At 48.9% G+C, this 25,744-nt stretch overlaps 1 protein-coding gene across 6 annotated transcripts in view; it reads right to left on the minus strand.

Annotated features, from left to right (window-relative positions):
- The window catches only part of Atp2b4 (ATPase plasma membrane Ca2+ transporting 4), a 103,419-nt gene that overhangs the window by 37,936 nt on the left and 39,739 nt on the right, over positions 1-25,744 (minus strand). For all 6 annotated transcript variants that reach the window (XM_052736986.1, XM_052736985.1, XM_052736991.1 and 3 more), the window contains exons 2-6: positions 16,951-17,610; positions 2,264-2,461; positions 1,502-1,759; positions 884-1,009; positions 347-472 (exon numbers count right to left, since the gene is read on the minus strand). In XM_052736986.1, the coding sequence (XP_052592946.1) occupies positions 347-472; positions 884-1,009; positions 1,502-1,759; positions 2,264-2,461; positions 16,951-17,143 (901 nt within the window). In that variant the 5' untranslated portion in view covers positions 17,144-17,610. The remainder of the gene's footprint in view (positions 1-346; positions 473-883; positions 1,010-1,501; positions 1,760-2,263; positions 2,462-16,950; positions 17,611-25,744) is intronic.

The raw sequence follows: 25,744 nt of genomic DNA on the forward strand, positions 1-25,744 counted from the left end.
TGTCTGTCTGCACATACGCCTATATACCATGTGTGTGCCTGATGTCCACACAGGCCAGAAGAGGGCTAGGATCCCCTGGAACTGGAGTTATAGATGGTTATTAGCAGCCACACGGGCACTGAAAACCAAACCCAGGTCCTTTGCAAGAATAGCAAGTGCTCTTAAACCACTGAGCCACCTCTCCAGACCCACAAGTGACATGTGCATCTTGGCAAGGAGTCTGGACATCCGTCGCTTCATCCCAGCAGACTTTTCTAATAGGCTTTCCATCTGCATCTGCTCTCTGACCTCGAGTTCATTCACAGAGAGCAAAGAGACTTTCATTCTCATCTGGCATGTCCCTTACTTTTCTTCTTCTTTTCCTCCTCATCTTCCTCACTGGCCCCTAAGAGGGTGAAGATGATTCCGGTCTGAGAGTTGATACCCACAGCAGTCACTACCATCCGGCCAGAACCTTCCATCACGTGAGTCCCTGTCAAAGGGAAGGGTGGACATGAGTACCGTTTGATGTTCTTAGCTGTGATTTGGTATGAAATACACACACATGCACAGCTCCCTTTCCTTTAGGGACACTAATCTATTTAGAAGGCGGTAAGAGAAAGCCAAGAGATGAGCCCATTTAAAGTGACCAAGGAAACAGAGGTTAAGGTTAATGTGTTAACTTTACGCCATCTTCCCAAATAGCAGAGCTCCCATAACACTTTATGAAAAACTTCTTTCAGATTACTGACATCCCTGCATCAGGACCACCCACATGTTTCTACTCCATCTGAACCCAAGAGAAGAAGAAGAATGGAGCTAATAGAGGGAACAGGGCCCAGAACCCGTAGCCTGACTGTCTGGGGGCCATGGATGATGACCTGGGCAGCCAGAGAGGCTATACCTGAGAGCAACATGGGGTCTTTCTCCAGAGACTTCTTGACATGATCTGACTCTCCCGTCAGAGAGCTCTCATCAATCTTCAGGTCATTCCCCTGGATTAGGATTCCGTCTGCAGGGAGTAGGTCACCTGGTGTAGGAGGGAAAGGTTGACGGTAAGGCCAAGCAGGTAAGAGCCAGCTCCTCCACTCCACCTCAGGGCTGCTCTTCCGGCAAAACCCAGAGGGCTATGGTCCCACGAGAAGCTGAAGAGCATCTAAAGGTAACTCTGGAGCTGTGGAGGGCCTCAGTGGTAGAGGGCTTACCTATACTGCAAATGGCCCTGGGCTTGATCCCTAGGGTCACACCTATCTCAAACCGATACCTTCCTGTGGCCTAAATATTGTATACCTTTACTCCTAAGCCAAACAGGGCACAAGTATGACAATCCCTTGGAAGAGTTTTGGCTATGGCTTTCTCCAGAATTCCTTCCTGCAACCTCCTAAATTCTACCAGATAATTTAGCACAAGCTGGGGGATTATTTGGGGGCGGGGATCCAGAAACTCCTAGCCTTTCATGTCAATGGACCTACTCCTCAAATGTATGTGTGGGGCATAGGCCAGAGAAACAGAGTGCTCTCACCGTATTTGATCTGGGCAATGTCTCCCACCACAATCTCAGCCACTGGGAGCTGGATGAGCTGACCGTTCCGGATAATGCAGAATTTTTGCTCGAGTTCAATGCGACTCTGCAGCCCCCGGAACTGCTTCTCTTTGCTCCAGTCATTGAAGGCTGTCACTAACACCACAATGATCACCGAGGTAAGGATGGCTGCCCCCTCAATCCAGCCGGTTTCTGCTTCCTCCTCGTCGTCTGGGCTACTTGTAGTCTGACCACAGACTAGCCAGGGAGGGGAGAAAGAGTCGTTGGAACGAGGGTGGTACTTCCACAACCTCCACAGATGGAAGGTCATGGAAAGAGAGCAATAGAACATAAAAAAAAACCCTGCTCTCCAAGGAAATCAGAAGAGAGCAGGATGGACTGTCATCTCATCACCACCAGATCTATTTGTGCTAATTCCTAAATGGCACAAAATATGCCGATGCAAGTGACATGAAGCGCAGTCGGGGCTCACTGCTCTTTCCCATAATGCCAAGCACTATGGTCAGGACGCACTGAGCAGCAGAGGTAAGGACACAGGATGGGTGGCATTCTGAGTTAGGATGTGGTAGGGGAGGGGGACGGTTAGGAGAATGGCTTACTAGCTGCTAGCTGCTCTCCTTTGCAGAGCCTGCTGGGTAACAGGAACACTGTGTACTACAACCTGTCAGCCACCGGTACTAAGTATGGTTGGCGGTGTGGAATGGACCCAGGTCAGCCACATGGCGCAGCTCAGACACTCACTTTCATTGTCTCCGCCAGGGGGTCGATAGAAGGACAGGACCAGGGAGATGATGGCTGCAATCTCCAGGATGATGAGCGTGACATCCTGCAGGGCTTCCCACACTAATTCTAAGAAAGTCTTGGGCTTTTTCGGAGGTATCACGTTCTGTCCAAAAACAAGTCTACGCTTCTCCAGATCTGTAGGGTTCCCAGATAAACCTGAGGAGACGAGAGAGAGAGTAAAGGGGGTGGGAGGTGATATCAGAAGTCAAGTTAAAGGCCTGTCTATTTATTTATATCTGTCTGTCTGTCTGTGGGTCTGTCTGTCTATCTGTCTAACTACCTACCTATGTGTATACGTGTGTCTCTGTGAGAGTATATGCCATATATGTCTGTGTGCCTGTAGAAGTCAGAAGGGGGCATCAGAGCTCCTGAAGCTGGAGTTACAGGTGCTTGTGAGCTGCTTAATGTGGGTGCTGAAACCACAATACAGGTTTTTCCAATGAATGATCAGCAAGACTATCATGGTTGAAGCCTTGGATACCACAGAAAATACAAAAGCCAGAATCTAGCATAAGGAAGGAATTCCTGATCAGCAAAGTTTGACCTTTGCTAAAAACAAAAAAACAAAATAACAACAAAAAACAAGCAAACAAACAAACAAACAAAAACCTGGAAGATGTTTACACTTTGAGTATAACACTCCAAAGGAGCTGACACTTGACCTGGTGTTGAGACTTTGTGGTGCTAAGAAAGTTGGGGGTGGGGGTGAGGTCTAAAACTGCTCTCCAGAAGCAGAAGAGAAAAAAGGTTAAATTGACTGACTTGAAACACTATGAGGTGAATGAAAATGGCAAAATGAGTCACCTTCATCAAGAGGGCCCTTCGGGGGCATTTCAATGTCAGCTGCTCTGGCAGACATCAGTGTGCCATGTATTGTTTGATTTACAGACCAGAAGACCGTGTATGGGTTAATAAAAGACATGAACTAAAAATCAAACCAAAGTGAAAAGACCTCTTGTCCACTTAGGAGACCCGGAATGGCGGTGTGGTGGGACTATGGCCAACCATCCCAGTTTGTCATGACACCAGGACTATGGAACCTTCAGAAGTTTCAAAATGAGGAAAGGGTGACAAGATGGCCACAGGATGGGGGCCTTTTGCTTCTGGTGACCAGGCTAAGTAGATTTCTGCTCCTCAGGGGCTGTGCCCCAGGCTCTAGCTCTAAGAACAGAAGCACTAGAATGTTCTCAGGATGCACAGAACTCTTCTCTCACAAGAACATGCAAATTCTGGCAAGGACCTGAGCATGCTGGTTCACACGTGAGGGCCAGAAAGAACCAGCCATCTGTTCCAGGTCATGCAAGGCGGAGGCAGAGGCTACCCATGTGTCTGTCTTCATTCCAAGTTGTAGGAGCTGTAGGTCACTGAAGGAGAACTCTCGAGGGAAAGTAGTCTTAGGTGCGCCACCCCTGCTTCTCTGTCTATCAGAACCTTCAACAAAAGTCTGGCTGTTTTACTTCCTGCTAAGGACTTGGGGTGAACTAGACAAAGTATTACAGCTCAGGCTGAATAACCTGAACCAAGCAAGGCCATGAAGTTTCCAGATATTACACAGTTCTTGACAACCAGTATTTCCCCACTAAAACAAAACATGTAACTCCCCCCCCCCACACACACACACTCCCAGGGTGGGGGGTGGGAAGGCAGAATTATACTCCGTAGCTTCCCAAGAATTTTGGCCCCTTTTCTGGACCCTAGAGGGGTCACAGGTGGAGGGAAATCTTATCCAGCAGTAAACACCAGTTGGCATTCATTAAGTTGTTTACATATTGCAGCAAATTACTTTTTTTTTTTTTTGGCTTTGGTTTTGGCCCTGGATGCTGTTGGCTGCCTGTTTGATGGGTTCCCCCACAGGTAGGGTGGGGCAATCTTTGTCTTGAAAACAGGTCAGCAGCTGAGGAAGCTCAGGATCAGGGCCAGGGGATCCTCCACTGAGCTTCACACAAAGCAAGGAAATGTGTGCGCCTGGAAGGAACAAGGTCGGAATGGAGTCCAGGATGTCAGGGACTCCACACTCGGTCATCATGGAGGTCTTCCAATGGTGAGGAAAGGAATAGGCAAACAGAGCACCGTGACAGGAGGAAGGAAGGGGGGCTAAACCTTAGGAAGACCTCGAGGCAGAAAAAGATCCTGAAAATGGGCCAACAAGCACACCCGGAACACTGCCTGCGGGGTGGGAGGTGGCTGCCATTTCCCATGCTCACAAAATCGGCTCACAAAATTGTGCAGAGCCCTCTGGCTCTGAGGGAGAGGAGTCGGAAACAGGCGAGTCTGGCAGGATGGATGATTTGGTATCATTCTGTGCAGTGAGAGACTGGAGGGCATGGAGGGCAAGCCACTTTCATTTGTTAGGAGGCAAGGGGCAGGGAACTCCTTGGGGACACGGTGGTGCCTGAGACTGTAATCCAGGGCCCCATCAGTCAGCGTTTAATCCCTCACTCCAGCTGAGCAGCCAGTTGGGCTCCACAGGGGAGCAAGGCTGGCTTCAAAGCACTGGAAGCCAAGTTGAGCTTCTTCCCAGACGTCCCTGGCCTCCTCCGCCCGCCCTGCCCGCCCTGCCCGCCCTGCCCGCCCTGCCCTGGGAAGTCAGGTTCCCAGTCAAAAAGGCAGGGAAGGGCCTGGGAAAAGAGTGTTCTGGGCAGGGCATCTGGATCCCCAGGCAGACAGGGGCAGGGTGGCCAGGAGGCAGGGCTTTCTGGTCCTTTGCCCTAGGGGACCAGAAAGGGCAGGGCTGTGCCAGCTAGGGATTACTGCTCTGGATGGACAGATCGGCTTGAGGGAGACAAGAGTTTGGACATTTTGTTAATCTACTCAGGGTGTTTGCGAAGATGTGGGATTCACAACTCACTGGGAGGAAATATCCTTCCTTTCTTTGGTAAGGGTCACCAGGGCATTGTGAGGGTGACCGAGGTGTTAAAGATCAGGGCTGGGTGTGGTGATTCAGGCCTGTATTCCCAGCACTCAAGAGGTTAAAGCAGGAGAATGGCCGCATGTTCAAGGTCAGCCTGGACCACATAATGAGTTCCAGGTCAGTCTGTGCTAGAGAACCTCATCTTTAAAAACCTAAAGAGTGCTGCATGGTGGTGGCACACACCTTTAATCCCAGCATTGGGGAGGCAGAGGCAGGTGGATCTCTGTGAGTTTGAGGCCAGCCTGGTCTACAGAGCGAGATCCAGGACAGGCACCAAAACTACACAGAGAAACCCTGTCTTGGGGAAAAAACAAAACAAAAAACCTAAAGAGCTACCAAAGATCATTTTAAGGGACACCCCAATAGCCTAACACTCTCCCCAAAGTGAGTCTGCCTGAGCTACTTACTTCAGTGTGCAGGGGCAGGGTGACTACTTACCTGTCAGCAGGCTCTCATATTAATACCTAAAGATCATCTCTCTCTCTCTCTCTCTCTCTCTCTCTCCACCTTGCTCTCCGGTTCTCAGTCTGCTCCACAAAGATCTTTTGAAACATGTAAGGCAGTACATGCCACTCATCTTCCCAAAACCCTATGTGGCTTTTCCATCGAGTGAAACCAGGCACCAAGGCCTCTGATGGCCTCTAGGGCCACTTAGGGGCCTCCAGCATTTATCTCTTCCTATTTCCCAGTCTTCAGAGCTCTGGCCCAGCACACCTTCCTTTACTCTCAGAACATACCCCCTGATCCCTACTCAGCCTCTGCACACGCTGTTGCCCCCTCTTTCCCCAACAGAGCCTCTTCCTAGGCTGCCCCTCCCATCCTTCAGGTCTCTGTCCCCATCTCAGTGAGGCTAAGGCTGTGGCCGACCCCATTCCCCAGGTCGCTCTCCTTCTTGTCCACAACACTGAGGCCTTATTCACCCGTTGCTTGACTCCGCCATCGCCCTAAGAGCAGGGTGTCTGCCTTTGTTCCTGAGCAGCACCTGGCGCAAACACACACTCAAGCCTGCTGAATGAACCGAGTGGATGACTAATGAACAAAGTCGCTAACATTTAAGTGATTGCTGTGTGACAGGCACGTCGCCAGGCACACTTTGCTTCTCATTCAAATATCAAGAGTCAGTAGAGGCAGTTACTAGGAACCCCATTTGACGTGCAAGACAACTAAGGCTTTAGCAGGGGCAGGGTCTGGATCTCCCATAGGAGGCAGCTGGACGTCAATCTATACCCAAAGGGTCCTAGGACATGAGGGCAGTAGGGCTCAACTAAAGCTCCATTCTAGTATGACCGACTTACCCTGGTTTGCTGAGACTGCCCGGGCTTCAGCACTAGCAGCAGATGGGCAGGTGACCACCTTGTTTCTTATGCCGGAGTGTTGGCCCACACATTGTTAGCTCTGTACCTCTGAGCAAGCCAGTGCTGCCCCTATGGCCTATGACTGGAGGGGTTGGTTCCTGCCTTTTGCCTGTCCTCGGGGATGGTGGCTTCATCATCATGGCCCAGCTCACTGAAGCCTGTGCTCACTAAGAGGCTCCTATGGCCTTTTCTGGACTCGAGCAGATGAAACAAGATACATTTTAGATAGTACAAAGGTGGAACTTGGCCTCATCTAGATGTTCCCTCAAAGGAACACATTTGCTCCCTCTCGCCCTATTCATGAGCGTGCGTGCGTGCGTGCGTGCGTGTGTGTGTGTGTGTGTGTGTGTGCACATGTGTGCTTGTGCACATATATGTGCTGCACATGTAGAAGTTGGTTCTCTCCTTCCACTATGTAGGTCTGGGGGATCAAACTCAGGTCATTAGACTTGGCAGCAGGTGGCACCCTTACTCACTGAACCATTTCGCCTGTCCCACACCCATTAGCTGTTTTCTACTCATCGATCCGCCCCACCTTCAGTGACACACAGACTGTACAACAGCTCCCTTAAGCAGTCAAGTGACTGTCCGGGTTCCCAGAGCGCTCTGCAGGAGGCCAGGGAGGGCCCTGGATGCTGGCCTGGGAATCCTCTCTGACGCGCCGTGCTGCACGGGAAAGCCATGTGGGGCTGGGACCTCCGCCAATTCCCAATTTTGGGCTTTCCACTCCATTCTTTCCACCCCTGAGCTCAGTGGCCGTAACCTCACACGAATAGTCTGTCCAGTTCAGAAATATGTTTTGGGCCCTGATCTCCACGGTGGCTTCTCAAATACTTACACGGCCTCCTGGAGAGGGGAAGGAAGGCTTGGCGAGAGGGCTATGCAGAAAACACAGGAAAAGGGGTTCCCCCGAGAAATTCATGAGGGGAATTTATCTCTGAGAACAGGAGAGAGACAGCCCCACCCAAACCGAGAGTGCTTCCAGTCCTTAGAACCAGACCGAGCACATGAGCTGGGAGAGGCAAAGAGAACGCGCATCTGAAGTCACTGCCCCCGCCCATGCTGGGAGGTGTAGGGTCCCTGCCCAGGCTCCTCAGGCCAGAGTCAGCAACAGTGAACACTGGTGTCTCCTGTGCAGGGCCCAGGCCAGGAGGAGTGGCGGCCAGCCTAAAGTGGTGAGACTCCGCCAGGACAGGGCCTGGGTCAGCCTCCTGTTGACACCACAGATGGTGTGGGCAGAGGCGCCTCTTATCAGAGCGGGCAAAGCCCCAGAAAGGGTGGGTCTAAGTCAGACATGAGGGACTTCCCAGCTGTCTGAATTACGATACCTTGCCAAAGGAGGTGGAGGAAAAGCCTCTCCCATACAGATAGTGCAAGGGAGAAGTTTCTTGAGGATGATCGAAGGCAGCCATCTTTAGGTTCATGAGAACAGGCATTGGGTACGTTTCAAGATCTGGGTGTGTAGGTCAGTGGTAGAGAGCTTGCCTGGCTTACAGACAACCCGGGTTCTAGTCTCAGCCCTCACCTCTAAACACATAAAAATGTGTCTGCAAGTCCTTCTTAAAACACTGGACAGGCTTCTAAGGAGGGGAATAGCTTAAGATCAGAGGGTCTGTGGGGGCAGAGTCAGCTCCTGCTCCTAGCCAAGTGCTGTGCTTTCAAGCAGCATACAAGACCCTTCCTGTTGCAACACCTCCAGCGCAACACAAATACAACCGGAGACATGCTTGTCCTGGACTCCCAGCCCTGAGATGGAGGGACAGACACAAGGTCCAAGTAAAAGGGCCCTGGCTGGGTGGTGGTGGTGCACACCTTTAATCCCAGCACTCAGGAGGCAGAGGCAGGTGGAGCTCTGAGTTGGAGGCCAGCCTGGTCTACAGATCGAGTTCTAGGATAGCCAGGGCTACACAGAGAAACCCTGTCTCGAAAAAGAAAAAACAAACAAACAAAAAAAGGACACTGGACTATAGAACAATGTTCCCTCCAGAGTGGCAGCTTCTCCAGGGTCCGGCTTTACCAATCCCCCACCCCTACTCCATCCCTGCTCTGACACAGGGAAGAGGAAGTTCCCCTGAACATCCACCCTCTTCATTCCTCTGCTCTGCCACCTTCCTGCACTGCCCGCATGTGCTTCTAACCAGTGTCATATTCCCAGTGCTCACACCTCTGAGCTAAATAAAAAGAGCGAAAGCTCCACTTCTAAGGGTAGACGCAACTGTCTGCCTCAGCCAAGGAGGGAACACCAATTTTCTTCCCTTTTCCTGGAGGCTCAGTGCAACACAACTGAAAGGTTAAAGGTCAAAGCACGAGGAGCTGGGGAGATAGCGCAGTTGGTAGGGCACGTGCCTAACAGGCACAAAGCTGTGGGTTCAATCCCCAGCACTATATAAAACAAGGCAGGACAGTACAATCTTGCTATCCCAGCACTCAGGGGGTGTAGACAGGAGGATCAGAAGTTCAAACTCATCCAGAGCTACATAGCAAGTTTGGGGCCAGCCTAGACTACATGAGACCCTGTCTCAAAGGGAGGAAAAGAAAGGGTTGGAGATACAGCTCAGCAATTAAGAACGCTTGTTGCTCTTGCGGAGGACCTGGGTTCAGTTCCCAGCACATACAAGGTAGCTCACAGCCATCTCTAGCTCCAGTTCCTGGGGATCTGATGGCCTCTTCTGACCTCCTCTGGCACCGGACATGAATATAGTACATATACATGCTGTTCAAATACTCATACACATAAAATGAATTTAAAAAGAAAAGAAAAAAATCAAAGCAGAAGCCAAAAATGGAGCATGCCTATCATTCCAGAATTTGAGAGGTTGAGACCAGAGGATCACTGTGAATACAAGGCTAACCAACCAACCAGCCAAAACTCCACTCACCTCAAATTAGAGGCTGGAATGTAATTCAGAAGAAGAGGGATAGGAGCCTTCTGTTCATACACAATTAGACAAAAAAAAAAGCAAACCAAACTCCAGAACATGTAATGCTCAGAAGACTGCTGCTGAGCTACGGAGTCTCCCAGCACAGAGGTGCCACGCCTGGGGGACAGGAAAAAGCAGGGAGGCTTTCAGGTCCAGAAGACCTCGCTCTCCTATCAAGGGCTCTCACCCCTGCCTGGTACATGGTGTCCCCAAACTCAGATGCTCAGCTCTGGGTGAGGAGGGGTTGGATGGCGAAAGGTTGGCAGAGTGTAGGGTTGGGTGGGGACAGCTCTCCTGGCCTAATTCAGCCCTAGGCATGAAACCTAAACCTACATTCCAGGGTGCCAGAAACCTTCCCTGTTGGGGCGGGAGGGCATCTTCACCCTCCTGCGGCCTCCAATCCTTTCATCCTCTAGATGTTACAGGAACCCTCCTCACTCCTCCACCAAGCATTAAGAATTTCTCTAATGAAGGCACTAGCCTGGCCCACATTGTTCACACTGGCCCACACTGCTCACACTGGCCCACACTGGCTCACACTGGCTCACACTGCTCACACTGGCCCACACTGCTCACACTAGCCCATACTGCTCACACTGGCCCACACTGCCCACACTGTCCACACTGCTCACACTGGCTCACACTGTCCACACTGCTCACACTGCTCACACTGGCCCACACTGTCCACACTGCTCACACTGCTCACAGTGGCCCACACTGTCCACACCGCTCACACTGGCCCACACTGCTCACACTGTCCACACTGCTCACACTGGCTCACACTGCTCACACTGGCCCACACCCAAGGCAGCTAGCCCTTTTCTAGCTGTTGCTGGCTGTGCACATGTGCCCTGTCCCCTCCCTCCAAGATATTCCTCCAGTGTGAGATTCACACCTTAAATTAGCACTAGCAGATTTACCCGAGGCGTGAGAACCCAGTGGACCACAGAATGCTAGTCTCGGCAGCCAGGCCCAGACAAATTGCTAGGAAGGACCCTGGCAGCCCTAGGAGAGGCGGGACAAGAGTCCAAGGAGAAGGCTGGGGACAGAGGCTGTAAGGAGAGGTTGTGCCTTTCAGAGTCACGAGCTCTGCCACACTGATATTCCAGGATGGACTATCAACGTTAGAGAGGAAAGGAAGCCAAAGAAGCCAGGCCCCTGCCTTCCTGTCACACCTGTACCATCTGCATTCACTCACCCACCTAGCTCTTCACTTCCCCAACACTAACATTTCCTAAAATGGTGGTATCTAAGTGTGTGTGTGTGTGTGTGTGTGTGTGTGTGTGTGTGTGTGTGTGTGTGTAGGGCGGGGTGTGTGTGTGTGTGATGCTTCTACCTTTTGGAGAATAGGGAGAAAGTATTAAGAAGGTATTAGAATTTTCTATATTACCTCATCCATTTCTTTCTTTCTTTCTTTGGTTTTGGTTTTTTGAGACAGGGTTTCTCTGTGCAACAGCTCTGGCTATCCTGGAACTTACTCTGTAGACCACACTGGCCTCGAACTCACAGAGATCCGCCTGCCTCTGCCTCCCAAGTGCTGGGATTAAAGGCGTGCGCCACCACTGCCGAGACCCTCATCCATTTCTATGCCTGCACATCTTATTATATAAATAAGTTTAGTGTTAGAAGAGAACTACCAGTAATTCAGATGTGTCCCAAGTGAACATTTATTAGGCATGTATCAATTTCTTTTTCTAGATTGATAATGCTACTAGAAATTTCAGGTCTGAGGGTGCAGCTTAGTGATGAGCACTTGTCTAGCTAGCATTGGCAGACCTCCGGTTTGATCCCCAGTACCTTTCTGGGGGTGGTAGAGGAGGGGGGCAGATTGGATTGATTTCAGTCTGCCCTGTGGAGGAAGAGCCCAATCCTAGCCTGTTCCAGATCGTGATAAGATGACCACGTCCAGGTAGTACATCGTGACAGGAACACAGTAGAACCCCAGATCTTAATCTTGTAATTGGTGAACTCCAAATCATAATTAGTCTGTCTTCAAACAGGTTCTTCTCCCTCTGGCCATTCCCCCAAAGAACTTCACCTTCCTACATCCAACAGCTACTCAGCAGCTGGGGAAGACAAAGATGCTTGCATTGTAAACTAGGAACACTCTGGAAGGGGAGCAATCACCACACAGCTGGTGTATTCCTAGGCGAGCCTTAGATGATGCAGAGGGGCAGGGTCAAGCTCCCAAGCCCCTTTCTTCTCCATTAGTCCTGCATCTTAGCTCCTGTGCTGCGTGTCTCCTCGACACCGCTCTTCCTCCAAACACAATTTGAGAATTCTCTTTCATTTGTGTGCAACTTCTACTGACTTGGAAGCTCTGGGGGAGGACAGACAGTGTGTGCTGTCATGGTCACCAGTGTGAGGTCGTCTACGGAGCTGGAACTAGTTGTCGCATTTTGTTGGAGGCGTATTAGAGGACCTTAATTACTGTGCTGCCCTACTAGGTTTTGTAGGGGAGGGACCATGTAGAAGGCTAGAGATGGAACCCGAGATAGAAAATCCAGCCAATGTTTATCTACATCCAAATTCAACAGAACTGTCTTTAGCCACTTAAAAGAGGCCCCATGTCAGTGATTTATAGTTTATTTAAAGCTCCCTGTTCTGACCCTTCTTCTCTGCGTCCAGAATTTCCTCCCATCTGCCAGCCTACTGCTCCCAGAAAACAATGTCTCCCCTGATTAGGGTGCTATGGCAGAGGGTGTATATGGAAGACTCCTATGTGGAAGAAAGAATACATCCTTCTATCTCGTGCAAAGAGGCAGGTTCCTCCTTCCACACTAAGGAGTGCTGAGACTGAGGGCATGCCTCCTCTTGTCCTCAAGGCAAGGGGCTCCTCACTCCAGACTCACCAAATGTTCTCTCCTCAGGAAGCCCCAAGATGGGAGGGGCAGCTCAGAGGATAAGGGCTCTTTCCTAGCCTGAGTCTCCTGAGCTGCTCCACTCTGTGGCGCTTCGAGAGATTTCTGGAAATGGGGCAGAGACAGAAGATGAGAAAATAAAAGGGGGGCTGGAGGAATTTGGGTTGAAAATTTGAAGTCAGCCTGGCTCTGTCAAGAGGAAGCAGAATTTCAAGAACTGGAAAGGGGGAGGGGCTCATGAAGGCCAGCCCTTCCGGAGGATCTACAGGTAGTTAAGAGACTTTCACCCCCCAGGAATGTACCCACGGGTAAGGTACCGATGCTTCTGTAAATAACCTTTCATCCATGTTTATGTAACAACTCTAGTGAAATTCAATGGGTCATTAGAAGAGGAGGAGGAGGAGGAGGAGGAGGAGGAGGATATTGACAACAAGAAAGTAGACGGAAGAAGTTGGGAAGATGAAGTCATCAGTGGGAGGGGGCTGGAGAATGTGATCAAAATGCATGTACACATGTATGAGAATGTTGTAATGAAGTCCATTACTAGATATAATTACTAATACACTATTATAAACTTTTTTAAAGAAGGGAATTGGAACTGGGGAAAAAAAAGCAAGAAAATGAAAAGGGTCCCATTGGCGCAAAATGCTGAGTCCCTCTCCTGATAAGCCCATGTTGACAAAGTGTCCTGTTGACTCCCATCCCTTTGTCTTAGCTTTTGTTTATACAAAGCCATAAAGAACTGGGGCCTGCCGGGCGGTGGTGGCGCACACCTTTAATCCCAGCACTCGGGAGGCAGAGGCAGGTGGATCTCTGTGAGTTCGAGGCCAGCCTGGTCTACAAAGTGAGTTCCAGGAAAGGTGCAAAGCTACACAGAGAAACCCTGTCTTGAAAAAACCAAAAAAAACAACAACAACAAAAAAAAGAACTGGGGCCTGGAGTGACGGTTTGCACTCAGGGACCTGGGTTTGGTTCCCAGCACCCGAATGGTGGCTCACAACCATCTGGAACTCCTCCTTCAGGGGATCTGATGCGTTATTTGAATTCTGCAGGCAACAGATTTGCACATGGTGCATAAACACAATATGCAAACAAAGTATTGACACATAACATCAAACAAACAAACAAATAAACAAATAAATTTAGACTGGAGTCTATAGCTTCTTCCACATCTTCCCAACCCTTCTTATTTCTCTAGACGTCCCTCCTCTTTTCTGGTCACTCTCTCAACTTTGTGGCCAGTCACTGTTGACTGCTGAGGTCACCCAGCACTAACTAGCTCCCCGACTCCCACCACCCTGCCCAGGGTCTTCCTTATTCTAACCTACTCTAGGCTGAGGAGCAACTGCTACTCCAACACATCAATGCAATGCAGGAACCGTATTAGCATGTGCATTGGACCCAATTCCACATTTTATCAGACATTAAAACGCAAAACCAGGGGCTGGAAAGATGGCTCAGCAGTTAAAAGAACTTCCTGCTCTTGCAGAGGATCTGGGTTCAGTTTTCAGTACCCACATGTCAGCTCATAATTACATGGAACTATATGTGGTGGTTTGAATAGGTATGGTCCCCATAGACTCATGTGCCTGACAGCTTGGCCCATAGGGAGTGGCACTATTAGGAGGTGTGTCTTGTTGGAGGAAGTGTGTCACTGTGGGGGCGGGGCTTTGAGATCTCAGATGCTTAAGCACAGGCTCAGTGTCACACAGTTCTTTTGTGGCTGCCTGTGGATCCAGATGTAGAACTCTCAGCTCCTCTCCAGCACCATGTCTGCCTGCATGCCACCATGCTTCCCACCATGACGATAATGGACTAAACCTCTGAACTGTAAGCCAGCCCCGATTAAATGCTTTCCTTTATGAGAGTTGCTGTGGTCGTGGTGTCTCTTCACAGCAATAGAAACCCAAACTATCATACTTTCATTCCAGGGGATGCATGACACTGACTTCTGGCATCTTCTTGGCACCAGCATACATGATGCACACAAACTCATTCAGGCGCGCGCGAGCACACACACACACACACACACACACACACACACACACACACACACACAGAGAACATCTTTTAAAATACAAAACCAACTTTAAGTCCTCTGCACTTCTGTACACAAGAGGAAACAGAGCATTAATAGGCTGTGAGCCGGAAAACAGACAGTCCTCTACTGGTGCAAAGACCCCAGGCAGGTCATTAAAATCTTTAGCTTAGCAGAGAATAATAAATTCAAGTGCTAGTCAAACAACAAACTCAACCAATAAAAAGTAAGAAAACAACAACAACAACAACAACAAAAAGCAAGTCCTGTCTGTCTCTAGAATTGCATAAATAGAGACTAACAAAATCACATTAGTGTCAAAAACCCCAAGTTCCCTTAAGCCTCCTTATTTGCTATAATTTGAAAAGTTGTATCTACAGTAAACCCAAGCAAAAAATAAAAGAAAAAGGGTCACACTCTATTTCCCTCACCACCGACACCCCGCCCCAGAAGCCGGGCTAGCTTCAAACTCCCTGGCTCACGAAATCCTCTCTTCTCCTGAGTAGCCAGGACTTCTGGCAAAAGGTCCCCTACTCCAATCTACTCAAACTTACTTCATTTGGGGCTCTAACCAGAATTCAAACTTACTCTCTTATCTTTATTCCCATTATTAATCTGCAGGAGCCTCCCACAGGTGACAAAATCATACGAAACCAAAAGGCATCTGAGATTGGTCTTCTGGTAATTTTTATAGATGGTAAATTATCATAGTTATATGAAAGGATGAGAGAAATGGGAGGAAAGTCTGGGTCCTGCTCTGAGGAGCCCCCAGGTCCCAGCTTATTGGACCCCTGAGTCCACTTTGTGACAGAAACAGCTGACCCCAATAATAAGAGGAAGAAAACAAAAAGATCCAGCTTCAGTTCTGGCGGGAATCTGTAAAGTAAGACCTGCATGTCTCAGGAAAGCGCAAGATACACCCTCTCCTTAGAGCCCACCCTGCTCTAAGAGTCACTGAGAAAGAAGATCAAGGGACGGCCTTGGTGGTGCATGCCTATAACCCTGGCACTAAGAAGGGCTGAAGCGGGAGGATCAGAGGTTCCAGGTCAGCCTTGGTGGCAGAGTGATACTGTCTCAGAGAAACAAACAAACAAAATAAAACCAGGAGGTGATGGTGGGTGTGGCAGTGCGTGCCTGTAAATCCCAGCACTTGGGAGGCTGAAGCAGGCTAACTGGTGTGAGTTCAAGACCATCCTGGGCTCCAAAGTGAGACCTTGTTTCAATAAATAAATAAAAATGAAAATGAGCCGGGCGGTGGTGGTGCACGCCTTTAATCCCAGAACTCGGGAGGCAGAGGCAGGCGGATCTCTGTGAGTTCGAGGCCAGCCTGGTCTACAGCGCGAGATCCAGGAAAGGCGCAAAGCTACACAGAGAAACCCTGTCTCGAAAAAACCAAAAAAAAAAAAAAAAAAAAAAAATGAAAATGAAAAAAAACTTTAGCTGGCAGGAAGTAGGCAGTGTCCAGAGGGTAGTATTAGACACAGCTTAAAGGCCCAGAGGAGCTGACTGAAGGCCACCAAGCCCTGCCATCTTCAGCCTCTGAGGTGACAGGAAGCATGGGGGACAGACAGCAGCTGCAGTCACACATACCTTAGCCACATTAGAGATTAGGATTCTTTGAAACATATAAGCATGCGTATTCCAGCAAAACCTCCAGGCACACGAGCTCTGTTTAATTTACACAACACCTATTATCAGTTTTCACATGCATACATAAACACACATGTACACACATGCACTGTACTATTTAATCCCAGGAACTCCTATGGGCTAAATATAAACATTACTTCAAGCACCTGAACCTAAAGCTTATAAGATATGTACCAGGCCTGTAATCCTATCTACTTGGGAGACAGGCAGGAGAAGCATGGACTGAAAGGCTGCCTACACTACAGAGTGAGTTCAAATCCAGCCTGGGCAATGTAGTGAGAATCTGTCTTAAATTTAAAAGTAAAAAAGGAGGGCTGGGCACTACAGCTTAGTGGTGGTGGTGGTGGGCGGGGCTTGTGCAAAGTCCTGGGTTTGGTCCCCACATGGTGGGGGAAATATGTTTATCAGACAGGGTTAAGAAAAAAATCAGTAATCCCAAGACAGAAAACATCAATTGATCCAAAGGCACGCTTACGATATGCCATCCCAATTCTAACTGTGTACAATAAGGTACTCAGATGGTGGGAACACTACTTCCTGTAGACCTTTCTCAGACATTGAACTTTAAGATAAGTGTGAGGAAGAACTCTATAGTAAGTTCTTCCGTAATCAAAGACTGACAGAACGGGAAATTGATTGTAAGTGCATCTAAATCATAAATAAGTACAGACTGGTAAAGAAATAGGAAGAAAGAATGCTTTGGAGAATCATAGTTCCTCAGGTGTCAGGAGAAGGAACAGCTCTTCATGGCCTCCCTCCTTCCAGCACTTTAGAACACTGTACTCTTCCCACAAGACGAAAACCAATCCATTGGGTCTCCAGAAATGTACCTTCCCTAGAAGCTGGAAAATAATATTTCAAAATCCTGGTCACTGTCCTCCAATCCCCAGCCCTTGAAATGTCCTTTACCTTCTACAGGGGAGGTTTTCAGTCTCTCGCAGATATTCTGTACACTTCCATAGTGGGCACTGATCTGGGTGACTGCATCAGCCGCACGAAGCTCCATGAGCTTTCTCAGGTCCATTAATGTGCAGCCAAACTCCCCTTCATAGTCCTCAGCTACTGATTTGCCCGGCAAGCTATGTGCTGATGAGCTCGTCATTTTGCCTGCGGTTACCAGACTCTCAAACAGAGAAGATGTAGAGTTTCCCTCCAACTGATCTGTGTCTCTTGCCTTCTCTTCCCTGTTTCTTCTCACTTCTTTCTTCTCTGGGGGCCCGGTTAGGGGATAAATTGACAATATCTTGTGCAATAAGCTTCAGAGTAGCAACACCAAGCCTAGATCTTTTCTTCTGTATCAAGTCTACTAGTGAGAGGAAGAAGAGGTTGGGGGAACTTAGTAGAAGACGGACTTGGCGTCACGCTGATTGGTGTCCTCTGTGTGGCGATGGAAATAGTCATCCAGAGCAGGTAGGTTCCTAGCTTAGACTACTTGTCCATATAGAAGTGTAAACAGGATAGGCATGTTACCATGGAGGCAACCTTAGCAACAACCAGCAACTGCGGTGGTAGAACAGCGTCATCAGGAGAAAGAGGAGGGCTCCCTGGATAACGATGACACCTAGGTCTCTGGAATAGAGATGCAAAAAAAAAAGACAAAAAAGAAACAATTAGAACAGCCATGAGGAGCCAGGATCTGCAAGGTACTCTCCAGCACAAGGGTTTAAATGACAGTTGGTGTCTGAGCGGAACTGATAGCTGAGGCCTAAGCTGAGCGGCCAGACTCATGGGAGGCCCTGGGTGGGCCTGTCAACTGGTAATGTAGAGAATTTATCTCAGAAACATCATCTTTAAGTTACTTCTTCCAAACCAAGGCACACAAATTAACTTAAGAAACTTGCATATAAAAGGTTACCACCTCTAATGCCTTCCCATAGTCCCCCAGGAGACACTTTAGTCTGGCCTTTCCTGTAAGGTGAGAGAAGAATCAGAAAAGGAATTCAGACCCAAGAGGGCAGGATGGCTAGGCCACGCACCATGAACTCCTATGCTCCATACTCTTCCCCACTCCCAACACAGACGTTTACAAACCAGGAAGACAGGCTGATAAAAGGTCCCTTAAAACACCTTTCGGTAGCCGGGCAGTGGTGGTGCACGCCTTTAATCCCAGCACTCGAGAGGCAGAGGCAGGAGGATCTCTGTGAGTTCGAGGCCAGCCTGGTCTACAAAGTGAGTTCCAGGAAAGGCGCAAAACTACAGAGAAACCCTGTCTCAAAAAACCAAAAAAAAAAAAAAAAAAAAAAAAAAAAAAAAAAAAAACCCACCTTTCGGTGGTATGAAGACTTGGCAACCCATGGCAGTTATCTGGCATCAAATTTTGGTCTTAGGGCTAAGCCCTCTCAGCAGCTTTTCCTGGTAAGGAAAGAGTAAAATGCTCTGGCAGTTTATGATACAGGGTGGGATCATTTTTCTCCCTATAAAGGGCCGATGGGCCTCTGAGGAAGGAAGATAGTAAGTCTGACGCCTATGAGTGTTCAAGTTTCTCCAACGTAGGAGAGATAAGTTCAGCCGGTGCATAGGCCCCAACAGTCAGCAGTGTGAGGAAGCACCAGAGGGTCTCACGTTAGGACAGTGACACATCAGAGAGAGAGAGATGTTACGTGGAGCACATACTGGCTGAGTGTGTGGGCACAGCTAAGTGTAAGTAAGGATGAGCAGGGCTGAAGGTGTCACAGAGACTGAGCTGAGCCCTGTGCTTGGCTACAGACAAGGGCTGACACGCGTCACACATCAGCCTCTCCAATGAGAGGGGCTCTCTCTAGACGTAGCACCCAAATATGTAGGGCCCGTGTTAAATACTCATTCCATATAACTGGGTTATGCCGCCAGGAGCTGGCAAGGCACTCCAATTGGCTGGGTAATAAACAGATGTCATTCTTGCTTCCAGAAGGTGAACGAAACTCAAGAGTCATCAGATAAGGACTTGGTTCTTTTTATCAATTATTTTCTCCAGAAGCAAATTTGATCAAAGCCCCTGCTGATTCCAACCAACCCTGTTTCAGGAGGGTTATTCTGAGATAGAGGTTGTTACACCCCCTCCCTCAGCTAACATGCCCCATCAACATTTTCAATGCCCAGACTTACAGTAAGTTAAGCAAGCAGGGAATCCTGAGAAATGCGGTCTGGAAAGGGCCTGAGGCAATGGGTCTAACTCCCTTGTTCAGACAGGCCTAGATGCAGGAAAACCCTAGCAGTCCCTTCCTATTCAAATCCTGTGGAAAGGAGAATTGGGGATGTTACGAGAAGGGTGCATACATTCACATAAATATGCTGTCATAGTTGCCCAATTTTGTTATTATTTTTGTTAATTTTTTTTACTGTATATAATTTATTATGTGTGCATGTGCACATGTGCACTTGTGTGCACACACAGGTATATGTGCATGTTTGTGTGCATACATGTGCTTAGAGGATAGAGGTGCACTTTGGGCCAGGGTCTCTCATTGACCTAGAGCTCCCCAATTAGACTAGGCTGGCTAGTCAGTGACCTCCCAAGATTCCCTTGTCTTTGCCTACCCAGAGCTGGGATTACAAGCACCTACCACCACCCTGGCATTTTACGTGGGCAATGGGGATTGAACTCAGGTCCCCGGGCTCGCATCTGGTCTATCTCACCCAGTTTCTGTGCCTAATCTCTAAATTAAACTTTGTCAGCAGGTACAGTGGCATATGCCTGTAATCTCATCACTCAAGAGGCTGAGGCAGGAGTGTTACAAGTTTGAGGCTTAGTCTGAGCTATAAAGCAAGGCCCTGCCTCTAAAATTAAATGTTAAAATAAGTATTTTCTTTTAGGAAAAAAATATTGTGTCTATGAGTATGCCTAGTGTTCTGTTCTACGCAGGGCTGCAGTGGGGGTCTTGGACTGCACCTTTCACCACCAGCTGTCACAGGACTTGCTCCCAGTTTGGTTTCTCCAAGACTACCAGGAGTGAGAGGAACTACAGCAGCAGGGGACCCATCTTCACCCTCAGGTAGAGACCCTTAATCTTGCAGAGGATGTCCAAGACAATGCTGAGGAGCGTGGAACTGGGGATCAGATTTTACTTTTCTTCCCACTCCCTCTCTTATTTGAGACAGGGTCTCTGTGTAGCCCTGGCTGTTCTAAAACTTGCTCTTGTAGACCAGGCTGGCCTTGAACTCACAGAGATCCGCCTGCCTCTGCCTCCCGAGTGCTGGGATTAAAGGCGTGCGCCACCGTCACCCAGCGGATTTTTTTAAATTAATTTTTTTAATTTTATGTATATGGACATTTTGCCTGCATGCATGCCTGTGCATCACTTGCATGATAGAAGGTACCCAAGGAGGCCAGACAAGGGTGTCAGGTGCCCTGGAACTTGAGTTATGTATGGTTGTGAGCTGACATGAGAACCAGAGTCCTCTAGAAAAGTCGCCAGTGCTCTTAGCTGCTGGGCCATCTCTCCAGCCCTACTTTTTTTTTTTTTTAAAGACAGTCTTGCAATGGATCCCAGGCTGTCCTGGGACTCACTATATATAGCACAAGCTGGGTGTAAATTCATGACCCCCCAGCTGCTGCCTCTCAAGTGCTGGGATTACAGGTGTGAGCCACTACTCTTGACAGAAGATTCTTATTTTTTCTGTCCCTGCCCACTACAGTGGTGACTCTGTGAAGCCAGGGATTCTTTTGTCCATCTTGCTCACTGCTTGCTCCTCATTGCTTAGAAGAGAACTTGTATATAGTGGGCACTCAGCTGACATTTTTATTACTAAATGCACCGGTAGCCAATTCAGAAACACACCTGCTACTTCCCTAGTCACCTTTAGGGAGTCACTTAGGCTGCTTAGGACCTTTAATTGGGAGAAGAATCAGCCCCACCTAACATAGTGTGCTAAGGAAGCAATAAAGGAATGGGTTTCTTGACTTAATAAATGAGCAATTCAGCATGCTGGATGTTCAGCATAGGGCATTCAAGCGACGGGAGAAAACCTCACTTGATCTGAGTGAACGTTTGTTTCTTCATCCTTTAAGCGGAAGGACAGTTGCTCCATGAACCTCTCCAGGAAGCCCCCCCACTTCAAGGAAAAGAAAATTCTAAGGCAGCTTCCTTAACAATACCATGAGCTGGGCTGCAGCCACTAGCAATCGTCATTGGCATCTATGGTCCTGGGTCTCAAGAGAATAAGAAAGGGCGGTCCAAGTCTAGATTCCCTACTTCAGACCTCCCCTCAGGTTCAAGAGGGGGAAAGCCTTCCTCTCACAGAGACAACCCATGGAAGTGGGTACAGACGATTAGAAGGCAGAATGCTACGGAACTGCTCAGGAGAGGCAGAGATGTACACACGGCAGGGCAGCTGTCCAGCCATGGGTGCAGAGTCTAAGGAGCAATGTGTGATGGAGACCTCAAGTGTCAGTGGGATCCTCCAAAGTCCTGCTGCACTGAGGGGCGCATGAGGTTTCTAGAATGAGAGCTCTTGGTAACTGCTGAGCTTGCTCCTACCCTTGTTAGGCAAGTGCCTAAGAAGAATCTGTGAGCCTCATAGTATTCCAGCCAGCGAGGCACAACCTCCGTCAGGTCAGGATTAATCAGTGACTCAGAGGGAAACATTCTGGGCTAGGTATGTTCTCCATCCTAGGGGATGATAGGCTAGAAGGCTGAAGTCTCATCCTTTTTTCTTGGGGCAAGAAATCACATTACTTCATATGATCACATTGCCCTGCTTCCCAATGCACCGGAGAAGCATGCCACCCCACACTTCCTGATAAGCTGAACCTAACGAGGTTCATTAGCAAGTACCCCAAATAAGGAGAGAACCCTATGACCCAAGTCACAACAGCCTGACGGCCTTTCCTTCAGTTCTGTCCAAGGAACCCCCTAATCCCTGAGGCTTTCCTGAGGTACTGAAGAAGGCATTCATCCCCAGAGCATCAGGGAAAGGGGCAACTTCCTGTGTAGGTGACAGAGGAGTCACCTTTGATGGAAGGAACCTGTCCCCCGATTCTCCTGCGCCTCTGAAATTGGATGAGGCACAGGCAACAAAGCATGCTTGGAAATGGAGAAAGGGGGCAGCGGGCTTGGAGTCAGGCTTCAGGCTGGTCTAGCACCACAGACAGGCTTGCCTAGGACAAGAGATGACAGGGGTCATTCTACTGGGGCTGCTGAGGACAGCAGACTTGTATGTCCTACCCTCCTCTGTCCTTTTCTCTGGGCCAAGGACTTTTGCTTTAGGGCAAGTTGATAGCACTTGGGGACACTCCAGGAATCATTATCAAGCATGGTATGAGGGTATGGAGGAGAGCTCTCGGGGTAGGTAAGAAGGCTGGCCCTGTCTATGGGATGCATCAGACTGAAATCTGAAAGCGGCATCTGAGACCCCCCAGCAGCGCCTGTCATCTTCTCTGATGAGTCCCCCTCATCCCAAATGAGACTCCAATTTTCTTGCATTCAGGAGTAGAGCAGGGATGAAGAGAGGTGGAGAAGGAGGGAAGTGCTATTTTTCTTTTGAGTACATTCAATGTGTTAGGCACTATATTTGAGATTTCATGTGAAGATGAGAACGATATTAATTACATATAATATGAATGCAAACATTATATAGTACCTAGTACAGTGGCCGACGAGGCCTGGCTGCTGTGTACCCAGTAGCTAGTATCATTATTACGTATACTGTGTCACTGAATGCTCAGCAATCTTATTTTGCAACAGACAAATATGGCTTCAGAGAGCCAGGGTTTGAGCTCTGATCTGAACCCAAAGCCACTCTACCTCAAAAAACAAGACCAAAGCTATAGGAAAATAAAAACAAAGCTATAGATTTACTTCCTCAACCTCAAAGGCCCACAGAAACCTTTTGGTCTCTCGGTCATGACCCACAAAGGCTTTGAAATAGGTGAGAGAAACACTTTTTGACTTTTCTAAGTAGTAGTAGACTCCAAGTTCACCATGGGAAGACACTGCCCAAATCTTCCTCTCTCATCCACCCCGCATCCCCACTCTGACTCCATTCCAAAGCAGCATGAATTGGCCTCTAGACTGGGCTCTGGGAGCATGCAGTCCCCACCTGAGAAGAGCCCAGGAATGTGGATACCTCTCTGCTCCACATCTCGTGCCTCCACATCTCTTGGCCTTTCCAACCCCGGTGACCTGCACTGAGAGGTCCTGCTCTGGTCTGCTCCTCTCTGGCATTCCAACACTTTCCAGAGAGCCGTTCCCTGTGAAGAAGGCTGTCAAGTAGGCTGGGTGTGTAGCTCAGCTGGCAGCATGCTTGCCTAGCATGTAGGAGGCGCTGGGTTCCATCCCCAGAACCACATAAACCGGAGCCAGAGTGGTGGTGAACACCTGCAGTCCTAGTGCTTGGTAGAAGCAGGGGATCGGGAGCTCAAGTCCAGCTTACGTAGTGAGTTTGAAGTCAGCCTGGCCTGCATGAGACTCTGTCTAAACAAGGAAAAAAAGAGGGCCGATGAGGTAGCTCAGAGGATAAAGGTACTTGCGGCCAAGACTGAGGACCCGAGTTTGACCTCTGAGGACACACGGTGGAAAGGGAGAATGGACTCCTATAAGTTGTCCCCTGAGAGCATCCACACATGCGCCTTGGCTCACATGCCTCCATACACATACTCCCCGATACAAATAAGTAAACGTAATTAAAACAAAAATTTTGAAGAAAAAGAAGAGAGGTAGCCGGGCGGTAGTGGCGCACGCCTTTAATCTCAGCACTCAGGAGGCAGAGGCAGGTGGATCTCTGTGAGTTCGAGGTCAGCCTAGTCCCTAGACAGAGATCCAGGACAGGCTCTAAAACTATACAGAGAAACCTTGTCTTGAAAAAAACAAAGAAGAAGAAGAAGAAGAAGAAGAAGAAGAAGGAGAAGAAGAAGAAGAAGAAGAAGAAGAAGAAGAAGAAGAAGAAAGGGGGCGAGCACCTGGTCATACAGTCCTTCTAGTTCTTGGGGGCCAGAGGCAGGAGGATGGAGGGTTCAAGGCTAGCTGGGGCTACACGGAAGCTATAGGCCATCAAAAGCTACACATGAGACTCTCAAAAACAAAACAGGAACCTGCCACAGCAGGCTGCTGGGTGCGAACTATCCCGAGCTGGCCCCTCACACAGCTCCCAGGCAGGCTGACCTGAACGCACCCCTCCTTTAGATACACATGGGAAGGAGCCACAGGCAGAGCGCAGGACTTCGCCAGAGTGGTGGTGACATCTAGGTGGTGGTGGTCCCGCTTCTCATCATTTCTCGATCGCTACACTCACGACAGGAAGGCAAGTGAGGGCAGGGCAATGATCACAGGATGGCACTCTGCGGCCAGATCCGGGAACCTGATGCTGTGCTCTGCTAGCACCTAGACCTGGGGGTGTAGTGGGTCAGTCCTTCCTGGAGGAGAATACTGCTTGCTGGTTAGATGTGATAGTGCATGCCTCTAATCCCACCCCAGCACTCAGGATGGGGAGGAGTTCAAGGCCAACCTGAAATTCAGAAATACGGTGTCATCATGAGGGCAATCCCTTAGAGAAAATGTGACCTCAGAGATCCATAACCCATCCCCCTCCCCAGAGCCACCAGGTATTTCTAAGCTAAAGTAGGTATAAAACACTATGCTTGGTGGAAGAGGCTGATAGTTACACAGCTTTCACAAGGGTTAAAAGACATGCATTCAAAACAATTCTATACATTTTAAGGGACATGCTTGTACAAAAAGATATCTTCGACCATTAGAATGTTGCCTACAGGCAGAAAAGAGAAATAGGAACTGGGGAAAGATTGATCAGAAAGGGACCTGATATAGACTGATGCTAACAATGGCCATGGATCCACAGATTAATTAGCCTGCCCCAACTTAACCCCAAGGCCCCAAACTATATACCATCAAGCATGGTGGATTACACCTGTAATTCCCAGCACTTGGGAAGCTGAGGTGGGAGGATCACTGTGAGTTTGAGGTCAGGATGGGCTACAGAATGAGACTATGTCTCGAAAACAACACCCATCCAAAAGAAGAAAAAGAAAATGCAACATAATGCCAAGACCTTTCCATTGTGGAATGGCTGTGTTGTCTGGGGATGCCGTATAGCAAACCTTGTCAGGTCTTGTGGGAGGCGGGAAGAAGGTAGCCCGTAGAGATACCACAAGTTGACCTATGGTTGATGGCCTGCTCCTGCCTGGCCTGCTCAGATCCGGCCTGTGTCAGAGACTGCAGGATAAATTAGGTGACAACAGACATGGGCAGGGAGACAGCGCATGGCAGGAATGTGCCTTCCTTCCAAGGCAATGTCACAGCCCTACCTCCACTCCCAGCTCCATCCTATAATAGCACTAATGTTATCAGGACATGAAAAGGCAATCCCCTGGGACCCAGAGCTACAGGAAGGTACTCTCTTCCCAATCATCTGGAACACACTGGCCCAGGTCATCTCCATCCTCTTGTGGCTAGATGACCGTGGTGTGTGTGTGTGTGTGTGTGTGTGTGTGTGTGTGTGTGTGTGTGTGTCTGTCTGTCTGTCTGTCTTGGGGTATGCAGAGGAAAAAGCAACCATAATGTTCTGTTGGTTAAGGAGGTTGAGAGTGGATTTTTTTGGGTGGGAGAGACAGTACCATCTAGATCAGTGGTTCTCAGCCTTCCTAATGCTGTGACCCTTTAACACAGTTCCCCATGTCATGGTGACCCCCAACCATACAATTATTTTGTTGCTACCCCATAACTGTAATTTTGCTACTGTTATAAATCGTGGTGTTAAATATCTGGTATGC

Source organism: Peromyscus californicus, unplaced genomic scaffold, assembly GCF_007827085.1.
Source record: "Peromyscus californicus insignis strain IS unplaced genomic scaffold, ASM782708v3 Scaffold_14__1_contigs__length_90479793_seg_2, whole genome shotgun sequence".
NCBI lineage: Eukaryota > Metazoa > Chordata > Mammalia > Rodentia > Cricetidae > Peromyscus > Peromyscus californicus.